The sequence below is a fragment of the Prunus avium genome, chromosome 7 (genome assembly GCF_965620075.1).
Source record: "Prunus avium chromosome 7, drPruAviu1.hap1.1, whole genome shotgun sequence".
Classification (NCBI taxonomy): domain Eukaryota; kingdom Viridiplantae; phylum Streptophyta; class Magnoliopsida; order Rosales; family Rosaceae; genus Prunus; species Prunus avium.
Genome location: NC_142290.1, coordinates 33,350,477 through 33,362,540, shown reverse-complemented (window position 1 = coordinate 33,362,540; position 12,064 = coordinate 33,350,477). Strand labels below are relative to the sequence as shown.

At 35.2% G+C, this 12,064-nt stretch overlaps 1 protein-coding gene across 1 annotated transcript; it reads right to left on the bottom strand.

Moving 5' to 3' along the window:
* Positions 1-8,882: 8,882 nt before the first annotated feature.
* On the bottom strand, positions 8,883-10,857 carry F3H (flavanone 3-hydroxylase). Its single transcript, XM_021960102.2, has 3 exons — positions 10,420-10,857; positions 9,847-10,275; positions 8,883-9,405 (listed from the first exon to the last, which is right to left on the bottom strand). The coding sequence occupies exons 1-3, from the start codon at positions 10,777-10,779 to the stop codon at positions 9,112-9,114; spliced, it is 1,083 nt and encodes a 360-aa protein (XP_021815794.1). The 5' UTR covers positions 10,780-10,857; the 3' UTR covers positions 8,883-9,111.
* Positions 10,858-12,064: the final 1,207 nt, after the last annotated feature.

Below are 12,064 nucleotides of genomic sequence, written 5' to 3'. Positions count from 1 at the left end.
ATAAAGGTGAAAAGTAAATTTTGTTTCAGAGGGTTTATGACGAGTTGAAAAATAGTAAATGACTAGTTGGATATTGCAGATGATGATTTGTGCTGTCATCCGTGGTAATGTAGTGGGTAGTTTTTTCAATAAATGTACACGGATTATTATGTCTTCATTTACTTATCAAATCTTTGTCTTTATTTTTCTAACTTTTTGGGAATATTGTTGATGTTACCACGTCAACTTTGTGCAACCCACACACAGGACCAAGGTTTAGGTTGGCATCAATCTATTAGTAGATCCCATTTCCTGGTTGAAATTTATACATTTGTGTATTTTCGATATCAAAAATGTTTATTTGTACCATATTCATCGACAATATTACTGATCACCTTTCTGGTAGGGTTCCATTAGTGTATATAAGACTCACATGTATTAAAAAGGTAATAAATAATATACTCAGTAAATATGATCCAAATAACAATACATTTTCGATATATATTATGAATGATATAATACGGATATAATCTTGTTCTTCTCAAATAGTTGCCTAACGGCACACATGAGAGCTAATTCTCCTACCAAACCTCAAAACAAAGGGGAAAAGAGAAAAACCAAATACCAACTAGTCCAAGGCTGACAAAACCAAAAACAACTTGAAGCTAGCTAGGGTCCTACGATGTCTGCGGCCAAGGGTGGGGCTATAAATTTTTTTCTAAAATGATGGGCAAATCTGTGAATAGCTTAGGGTAATTAAGTTGAGTATTCTCAATGAGAAAAGACAACATATGTATAGAGGAAAATCGAACCCTTGAACTATTAATCGAATCATTGACTTACCCTAGTCGACTCACGCATTTTTTTCTTTTGCTCTAAATGTAGTAGGTTGCAGTAGCTGAACACAAGTATTTTTTCGTGACAGAAATCAATGCAGATAGGGCAATATACCAAGAGACGCCATACTTACTCATTAAATGAGCCTAGTTAGCTGGGTTCCCTCACTAGAAGGGCAGACTGTCTGTGGCTGAGATTCGAAGCCCACAAAAAGTATTAACTTGATGGGAGCCTGCCCTTGACGGCAAGTCAGATGATGAAGCTCATGGAAATGTTTCATATAAACTAGATAAAATTGTTTGACCAAGACAATTTATATAAACTTAGTCAAACTATTTGTGTCTTGAATCCTAAATATTCCTATTTTCGAATATAAGTTTATAAACAATACCGTCAAAACAAATTTAAATGTATGTTTGTAATTAAGCAGCCACCTTGGCCACATTATTTATACTTCACCTCACCATCGGTTGATTTATAATTAACAAATGGTTATCTCGAAATTGAAAGGTCTGAGTTCAAATGGTCATAAGGGATGTGCTTCGCACTCTGCACCCGAGTTTGAATCTCTCTTTATTGTTTAGATTAATTTAAAATATCGCTTATATATATATTTTGGGTTGTAAAAATCATGTTCTAACTAGGATCCATTGGTTGTTTGGTCTTCCCTCAATTCTCGTCTTTTATTTCATGTGGTTATTTATTGCGACTATGACTTTCTTAGGGACCATGATGGGGTACATGTCTGTCTACTACAAACTTGGGGTAGTTTGACTTACATAAAAAGTTGCATTGACAAAGTCAATAATGTATCCAATACCTTATCAAATCATACTGACAGTCGATTACTTTAAAGGCTTAAATATTAAAAGTCTCTATTTTATACTTATTTGGCCAATTTAGTCAATGTGTTTTTAATCTGGCCAATTAAGTGCTCGTTTGGCATTGCTTATTTGGGGTGATAAGTGATTTTTAAAACTTTTTTGGAAGCCCAACCTGTTTGGTAAACTGTGAGAAAATCACTTATTGTTAAAAATTGCTGTGAGAGAAAGCTATAAGGGAAAGCAGCTAATGAGGTGCTGTCGTTTTCTGATTATGCATAAATCAGTTTCGAAGAGGCGTTGGGTTTAATGATTATGCAACAATTATTTTCTGATTTTGTTGAAATCAATATCAACAACACTTTTAACAAAAATTTTACCAAACGCCCAACTGCTTTCTCTTACAGCTGATTTATCTCACAGCAAATCTAACAGCGATTATTTTCACAGCACATCAATGCCAAACTGGCCCTAAATCCTTGTATTTTATTCCGTTAGCCAATATTATTCATTCTGTCAAACTACCATTAAAAAAAGTAATAATTTTTTTATAAGTTTGTTTTACTAATAAAATTTAAATAAAAAATATGGAAACCCAACAACCTCTATGTGATCTTCTTCTCCCATGTCGCCGCCACCACCATCAGCAGTCACCACCCCTCTCTCTCTCTCTCTCTCTCTCTCTCTCTCTCTCTCTCTCTCTCTCTCAGTTTTCTTGGCCGCATAACCCATGTATCAAAAAACTGAACTTAATAATTTTTTATCGGTAATTTTGCATAATGGACAATATTGACTTACAGAGTAAAATAGAGGGGCTAAATTAGCCAAATTAAAAATACGGAGACTAAATTGGTCAAATGAGTAAAACACAAGGGTCATTTTGAAATTTAAGCATACTTTAAATGTGTGACCAATATATATTTAATACTTGTTGCTTTGAATGAAAATGGGGTAAAGGCGCAAACATTCTTGTGCATGTGTTGGAAGAAAATTGGTTTAAGCCCACAATTTCAAAAAGTGCTTTCATATTTTACTTGTGAGAAGTAGAAAATTGCATACATGGCTTGACCCACTCAATTTGAAACTAATTTTGAGATAATTCATAATTAGCAAAATAATTCATTGAGATAATTGTGGGGGCAAAAGTGTAATTAGCAGAGGTGTGAAGGGTGTGTGAGTGAGCCTGTGACTGTGAGCATGGAGACTTGATAAAGTCGGCAGACTTGTCTTGTGTGTGGACTTGGTCTTCGGATATCTCCAAAACTCAAATGTGAATGTGTTATATTTGAGCTTCCTTAAACTTTACCTTCATGGGAATGCACTCTCAAATGTCAAATTGTCACAAATAGGCATGACCACTGGGTTGGGATCTAGTTTATCAGAAATAGTTGAAGGGATAATTATGAGATAATCCTAACTTTAGATTACGAAAATAATCCTTAATTTGATGAAACAATTGATATAATTAACACCCGGAGAATGTTAGCCAAAAAAAATCATATTACTTTGAAAACTAAATAAATGATTTATTGTTTGGTTGGTTGGTTGGAGGATTATCCTGGGTTTTTAAATTATATATGGTGTATGACATAGTCAATTGAAAGGATGGATGACCTAGTGCTCTTGCCACTAACCCAAAAAACAAAACAAAAATACAGTTTATCAAAAAGAAAAGTCTTCACCTTGAATATTGAATAAAAAATACAGGTTATTCAAATCTTAACACATGGAATTTAATTAACATTTTTATATTTTTACGAATAATAGGAATAAATATGGCACAATTAAGTATATACTCCTGGAAACTGGTAAGAAAACATTGAGACATGACACAAATAAAAATAAAAATAAAACTTTGACTTGACTAAAGTAAACTTGGATTTCAATGTGTGAAACTTAGAATTCCTTTATTACTTATGTAGGGAGAAAAAGCGATTCGATTGATGGAATTTGGTACGATACTTATGGAATTGACGAAAGTAAATTTTAATTCGATTGATGGAATTTGGTACGATACTTTCTTTATAATTTTTTTTAATTAAAACAAATAACATATTTACAATGAACTAATACGGACTCAAATCATCTTCGGCCTAAAAATATATATATTGATTTGTAGCCACGCAATTTGTGTTAGCGGCCTAGATTAAAAGATCCAGATGGACTAAGCACTCCCAATAAAAATGCACCTTCATCGTTGGTTTTCACTTGACTCCACTTTGTTGAATGTCATATAATTTCGAATTTCCTTTCCGTAAAACAAAAAACATTTTAGCCAAAAACGCCAACAAAGAAAAAACTAATAACTTAAAGAATTATTTATTTCTTTATATTTATTTTATTAATATATTATTGTTTAATTTTGACCAGCAAGCATATGTGCATTGGCCTGGGCCCTAGTCGAACCAATAATTCTCAAAAACACTGGTCAACTTTTGCAGAGTGATAAAACAAAAAAACAAAACAATTTTTAACTGAAGAATTAGGAACTTTCAGCCGTATGAACACAACAATTTGGTTTGCTTTCACACTCAGAGTATTATAAAGACAAACCAATCACCTTTTATTGGAGGTTTGTAAAATATTTGTACATGTGGATGTGGACAAACACACAGATCAATGCAGTGATGTGCCCGTCGTGCACGTGGCTTCTTCTTCTTATATGTTTTTTTGGGTCTGAATAAGCATCTTCTACTTATATATCCACAACAGTTCAAGAAAAATTGGGTATTGGTTGGGTTGGATCAATATTGGTTTCAACTCGTAACCCAACTCAATATATAACTCTTTTATAATCATGTTGGGCAATTCGATTGTGTTAACTTAAAATTAAGTTTATTTTTTTAATTTTGGTTACAACATGTAAGTCAACCCATACATAGTGATTTATGATTTTTTGAACTCAAAACCAGCTCATTATTAGGCCAACCCACCTCTCTAATAATCGGGTAAAGCGATTCGATCAGATTGACTCGAAGTTGTTCTATTGTGCTTTCTTACTGGGTTGCTTATTTTGTAATTCTGTGCTCTCCCCATTTTGGATGAGGTTCCAGTTTTATTGAATATCCCCTTTCGACCAAAAAAATATCAAATATTTTCTCCTACAATTGAATGCGAATTCTGTATGTTAAAGTAAAAATAGGAAATTTCCACTTATGCTTTAGACATTGCAGTTGGTTAATTATAAACTTTATCAGCCTAGAAATTAAGTTAAGTAACAAGACTTGTTGTAAGTCTCACTCTCCAGTCTCCACTGCAAAATTTGAAACGATCGACATATATACAATATAAACATGTGGGATATAATATATGAAGATGCGTGTGTCGTTGGCTTTCACATAGCTTTTTGAGTTTGGCTTTTGGGAAAGAGATTGGAGAATCTCCCACTTTTTTAATATGCGGCTTTCATCACCAAATCCTATAAAAAGCCTAATCTCATTCACTTACTTTGTTCACACACACACCCCACTGAAACTAATTAGGAGACAAAATTAATTAAGCCCAAAATGCATCTTTAATATTATTATAGCAAGTTTACAATTCTTTAATATTGAATTTAGAGATGTCATTATGAGTTTTGAAATTCAATTATGATTTATTTATTTATTTATTGGTGTTTGTGATAAAATATCCGAAAGAGATTCCTACGAACAATTATAAATAGAGAGATTAAAGTTACACTTTGACAAGGTCCAATCCAACACCGACCTCAAGAGATGAGTTTGTAATGTGTGATTGTGTGTGCGCTTCACAAAATTTAGCATGTGATTTGAACTTTTTAGATACAATAGTTGGTTCTCAATGGACCAACAAAAAAATAGCTTTAGCTCGTGACTTTTTAAAGACTTCGTTTTTTATGATTAAAAAAATTGAGGGAGTTTTAGTTCCTTTTTGGGTTTTTAAAGAAGGATTGTCAACAACAAAACTTGAATCTAGACCTTGATAACGAAGAGAACGATCCTTACCAACTCAACCAACCCTCATTGGCACTTTTTAAAGACCTTTGGTAACTAGATTTTCCTGCTATAAAGAAGCTTATTGGGTTATGTTTGTCTTTTTGTTTTGTTTTGGTTTGGTTTTTTCCGTTTTCGTGTGTGTTTTTTCCACTATAATCCTTATATGGATTATATGGGTTATGATTGGGTCACGACTCATGTCTAATTCAGCTCCAAGCTAGTCTAACAATCATGACTACTATTTTGCTGGATTTGTTAGTAGCATTTTAATACGAGTCCAACCCAAGGTATGCAATGCAAAGGCCTTAAAAAAGGATTGATTATAAACAGATTTAAAAAGGTGGCAATTCGTGGGCTGCAAAGGCTTTATTCAATTATTATTATTTTTATATAAATAAAAAAAACTTCTTATAAAAGATTGCCATCCAACCTGCAAATTTAAGTCTGGTAGTGCCGCTCTATTTTTCTTCTTGACCAAACTGCAATTCAAAATAAGTATCATGCTTTTTTTCTTCTTCTTATTTAGCAAATGCCAATTTAGTTTTTGTAATAAGGTGACGTTTTCATGATATGAAACCTCGTCGGTAATAATTATTGGCTAATTGTAATGCTATTTTTTCTATGACTTATGAATGACATTGATATTGTTTAAATTGTAAGGATATTTGATTGTCAATTGGGTTATTGACCGAAGTGGTCGCCCAATTTTTGCTCCAGTTTCATTTTGGTCCCCCAACTCTTCATTTAGTATCAAATTAGTCATACCGCCAAAACTTGTCAATTTTGCCGTTAAATTTAGGGGTAAAATTATCCATATGAAGTAAACACTAATAAAAATTTAATTAAATAAACATTTGAAAATTAAAACAAACACTTCCCTAAAATAAACTTAAAAGTATTATAAATAAATAAATAAAGAGTGCTGCTATTTCCACCCACCTGTCCTATTTTCCTACTCACTTTATCTTTAAACTTTTAAAGACAAATTTAACCCTATTGTAAAATGACTTAAAAGGACTTAAGGAAAAAGAAAGAGAAAAAAAAAAAAAAATAGACGTAGACTTCTCAAGTTCTCACTTAACCTTATCGTTTGACAGGAAGAAAAAATACACAAGAATACGACTCCTTGCTCATGAGAAGGTGAAGAACAGTGCCCAAAACTCAATTCTCAAATAATTTTCTTCTCTTTTCTATTCATTCAATCAAATTGTTTATGAAGAAGAAAACAACAAGAGAATGGATGTTGAAGAGAACGATTTTGGCAAAAAGGTAAGGTAATCCTATTTGAACAGAAATTTCTAAGATCTTTAGGATTACTTAAAGCATTGGGAGATGAGTATTTCTTGGACTCTGATTTTTATTCTTAAACAAATTAAAAATCTGAAATTCTGGGGATGAATAAACAATTCTACGATTTGGATCGTTGGTTTTAGAGGAATGTAGTGATTTGGTGGGGGATATTTTACATAAATATGTGATGAGCAGGTTTTGGTTTCAAGGGCTGGTCAGCGGACCAGATAGTTTGGAAGGTGGGTAAAGAGGTTGCTGGGTATGTTTAGAAATTGGGGAGCGTGAGCCATGTTTTGGTTTCAAGGGCTGGTCATCTTTTGCCTGCTGACCAGCCATTGTCATTAAATTTCGTGATGTGAAGTTGCTTCTTTTATCGTTTTACTGCTATATTACTTCTACGATTTGGGCCTTGTTCTAGTGAGATGGATATTCTTACTATTGTTTATTGTTTTCTCTTTTTAGGGAGATGAATATTCTGGTTGTAGTACGTGGACTTTGAGAAAAAGTTTATTTACAATAGTAGAAAGCTAAGAGCATAAATATTAAATATGATTATATTCACATAATCCATATTTAAAAATAAAAATAATAAAAATAATAGCAAAAAACAATTTTAGTTTGTATAGTAAATATGAGAGACAGAGAGAGATGGAGTGTGAGAGATGGAAAATAAGATACAGTAAAAATGAGAGAGAGATGTGTGTGCCATTAGAGAGAGAGAAGACATGAGCGGAGAGAATAAAGAAGAGAGGAAATGAGATAATAATTAAAATGGTATTTTAGGAATATTGGTGGGTGGAAAAATAAGATTGTGGTTTTTAAAATTTATATGGTGAGTGGGAAAATAGAACAGGGGTGGAAATAGCAGCACTCTAAATAAATAAAGTGATGAAAACCCAACCCATTACCAACATCCCAATCTCCAATGCCATCACCAACTCCCCCCACCCCCCAACCTCCCTCTCTCTCTCTCTCTCTCTGAGAGACCAAAACCCCACCACCCTTCAACCACAAAAAAACTGCAATTTCGTTAAAAACTTCATAATCCGCCGGTGCCTTCATTTAATGATCACTACCCCACCGCGCACTATGACCGCCTCTCTCTCCGATACCAGAACCCCACCACCCTTCCATCACTAAAAAATTGCAATTTCGTTAAAAAAAACTCATGATCCGCCAGTGCCTTCATTTAATTATCACTATAGTACATCTTCTCTGCATTAGTTTATGATGGGGCCTGTTGGCTTTTGCGGTTGGGCTTATTTTGGTTGCGGGGACAGCAAGATTATGGAAGTGAATAACTTTTGGAGAACCCGTTTTAATTTTTATCCTTCTGTAAGTAATTTTGAGAAAACCATTTTCCATGGGGGTGACTTTTCGGCCTATCAATGAAGCGTCCCAAATATTTTGGAACTTATTTTAAGACAAAGAATTGCTGGTAACCACATATACATCTCAGGAGGCCAAAAGGTTTGGTGCTTTTGTGTATGGGTTGTTCATAGGTCTAAATCTAATTTGATCTTTGACAAATCTCAAGTTAGTCTTTTTTTTATACGAGCAATAATTTAAATTATTTTAATATATGAGAAGAGGAATTCAAAATTGGGTGTAAGGGAGCGAGCTCACTGCCCTAATGATTTTATACGTGTGTGCTTAGTGAAATTATTTTTAAGAGATATTTAGTCATATACCCATTCTTATCACAAAAAATATAAATAAACCTTACACAATTTAATTTCTATAAACAAACCCAAAAAATAACAGCTGATTGTATTTAATTTAATTTTGATTATTAAATTACTTTGATGTCTTATTGAGTGTTTTTGGTTTTTTTTTTAAATGAGTTTTTGGGGTTAGGTTTGTTTTAAGAAATCGATGGCAATTTTGCAATTTATAAGAAGTTAAAGTCTCTTTCTTATGTTGTAAATGGGCTTTGAGTGTGTTTTTAAAGTCCATTTCATATAGAGTATTTTTATAATTTGGGCTGCTATATTGGGTATAATAGTAAATTTCCCTTATTTTAATCTATTAATTTAACATAAAATATGACAAAGAAACACTGGAGGGGGCATTGGCATCAATGACTCACAAATTGACCAAACTTTTCCAATGCCCACAAACACACTAATTAAGCAAATTGCACATATAAGCACATAGAAGAAGTAGAAGGCAAAGGTACAAGTATCCAGTAGCATAACAAGAGCAAGCTTTGAGATAAACTGAGTTGGCTAAGCAAAAATATCATCGGCTGACTTGGTCTCCTTCTTCAAGTCCTGCGATTGTTGCTCCTTGGCCAGCTTTTTTAGCCTGGCAAGCTCAAGGTCCCTGCCCATCTTCTTCTTGTACATCTCTGTGTAGGTGATTGGCCCCTCTAGAATGGGCTTCTCTCCCTCTCTGATGCTCAGTGGGTAGACTATAGCTTCTTGGGCTGGGTTCTGGAATGTGGCTATGGACAGCCTGCTGCTGTTTGAGTTCACAACTGCTTGGTGATCAGCATTCTTGAACCTCCCATTGCTCAGAAGCTGCTCACGTTACAATTGTGTACAAAACCAATCAATTAAATTGATTTTATTTCCCATAAATTAATGCAGACAAATGAATACTAATAAAAGAATGTTACTTATCTATGCGCTCGTGTGAGTGATTTCTAACTATTTATGCGTGTGGACATAAACAACACACGCAATTATTGATAGTTTGATAGCTTCATATCAATAAATATTAATAGCTCCACCAATATGTCAACAAACTATTAAATATAAGGAAGATATAAAGAAAATGACCACTGCCCACCACCATGAACCTATTAATTTTTATTCTAAAAAGTAGATCAAATTAACCCAACCTATGTCTGCATCATAATGTGACAATAAATTGTGTAAAATATATTTAATTCGATTTAAGTAACTTATGCAAATAAAATTAATTCGATTTAAGTAGCAACGTAAATCATAAATACTCACATGACCATGGTCTCCAAGATTGACCACGAAGGCTCCTTCCACTGGTTGAACGGTGATCCACGTCTTCCCACCATCCCTTGTAGCCTGGAGGCCACCAACCTGGTCTTGGAGCAAAAGGGTAATTGTGCCTGGGTCAGTGTGGCGCTTCAGGCCAAGGGTGAGGTCGGGTTGGGGGCATTTTGGGTAGAAATTGACCACAACTTTTTGGTCCATGTCTACACACGCCTTTGTCAATGCCTCTGTATCCAATCCCATGGCTTCTGATAACACCCCCAAAAGCTTGCATGCCAGCCCCATCAGCTCGTCGCTGTACTTCTGTGTCACCTCTCTCCATCCCTCTGGCTTGTCCGGCCACCTCGAATAGTCCCGGTGCCGGATTGGGTATGAGAAGTATGTCACAATTTCGCGCCAATCTTGCACAGCTTCTCCCTAAAATTATAGTCCAAATGTGTTACAATATAAAACAATGACCCGTTCATGTTCTAACAGCTTAAGCTTTCATATTTTTCTATTATGGTATCAATCAAAGCAAGAGACTTGGAGTTGTGATTCGTGAATTCTATTTTGGGTTACCTGTAAATGGCTGGAGACGATGAAACCACCCTTTTTGCCGCCGGACATGTCAAAGCGAAGCTTCTCCTCGGACGGCAAAGCGAAGAACTCTCTGGCGAGACCGGTCATTTCAGAGATGAGCTTGGCATCAACTCCATGATCAACAATCTGGTAAATACCCCAATCCTCACAAGCCTCCACAATCTTCTTGCAAATCTCGGCCCGGCGGCCTTCCTCGTCGATCCCGGCAAGCGAAATGATCGGGATTTCATTGCTGAAGTTGTTGTAGGCAACCTTGGGGCGCTCATCTTCGTCCCGGACAAATTTTTGTTGCAGGGTTTTCTCCCCTGCAATGGAGGTGAGAGTAGTAGCAGGAGCCATGCTTTTTAAATGTGTTAGGTCTGTTTGTTTGTGTGGTTTTGGTGTTGGTGAGAAAAAGAATTTGATGTTTGAAATTGTTGGTTAGGTTCTGTGATTTATATACTGAGTTTTTAAGTGTTAAAATTAGGGTGACCGGTCCAACTACCTCATGGCTCGTGAGTCAGCTCTTACGGTCTCATTAGCCGCACAGCTACCAAACCTTTTTTTTATTTTTTTGGTCTGAACCAAGATGGCCCCAACTACGGGTGACACCTTTAAGCCTTAACCACAACACAGACTAATCCCCGCTCACACCGGGTCGGCCCGTAAGGGGTAAAATGCTAGCCAAAATGGTGACTCCGTACAAGAGCAGGGATCGAACCCCTGACCTCTCTTAAGGAATGAGAGTGCCGAACCACTCACACCAACCACCTTAGTTAGCTACCAAACCCTTTTGGCTTTCTAAAATCCTCTCTGTTTACTGTTTTGTTAGGAGGTTTCAAGCACATGGATTGTACTTAATTTCAGAAGAATTTTGTACAAATTAATTCATTTTATTATTAATGTATATAAAGTAATTTGATGCGTCCATGTATGGAGATTTGGAGTTGTTTTTAAAAATCTTGCATCGCGTCACTTGTGAAAACCATACAAGGCCTTTGACCGAAATAGAATATCACAATCTTTCTTGGGGGTAAATATTAAATGCAATGATGGCTGTGTATCCAATTTTGGATTGAGTGTGTTTTCCGAGGTACTGTCGGGTGCATATGCGGGGACCTCTTCCAAGAAAATTTTCTGCATCCATAAGGACTCGAATCCGAGACCACTTGCTTAAGCGACCAGAGCCCATTCCACTCTAACATTGGTTGGATTGAGTGTTTTTACCAACAGGAAACACTACAACAACTATTGGATGTTATTTTTTTTTGGGATAAAAAGGCAACATAATTTTATTAGATCAAAAGTGGAAAAGGGAGTCAAGAGAATATAAAATCCGATGGGAAGATATAAACCAAACTAAATATAATAAAATATATGAAAAGAAGATATAATTGAAGAATTAGAATTGAGAAAGAGCAACAGGTTTTGGTAGCATAAAAAGGGAGTAGAAGTAAGATGATATATGCGTGGGCTGAAGTCGCGTCACGTGATCTTCACCTAACTGTTCTTGTGTGTAATAATATGTATGAGCTAGCCATGCACGTGCCTACCCACCAGTTTGTTATGTTACATAATATTGCATATGTTGGTCACGATGAATCATGATATACGACTTTGTCTTTATCTCACTTACCAGCCACCG

What these genes read in the sequence shown, in the direction of transcription:
- F3H (XM_021960102.2), bottom strand. Translation starts at nt 10,779, where the DNA reads ATGGCTCCTGCTACTACTCTCACCTCCATTGCAGGGGAGAAAACCCTG. An exon ending in TCGTCTCCAGCCATTTACAG is followed by an intron (nt 10,276 to 10,419) that starts GTAACCCAAAAT and finishes CTATAATTTTAG; the next exon opens with GGAGAAGCTGTGCAAGATTG. An exon ending in ATCTTGGAGACCATGGTCAT is followed by an intron (nt 9,406 to 9,846) that starts GTGAGTATTTAT and finishes TAACGTGAGCAG; the next exon opens with CTTCTGAGCAATGGGAGGTT.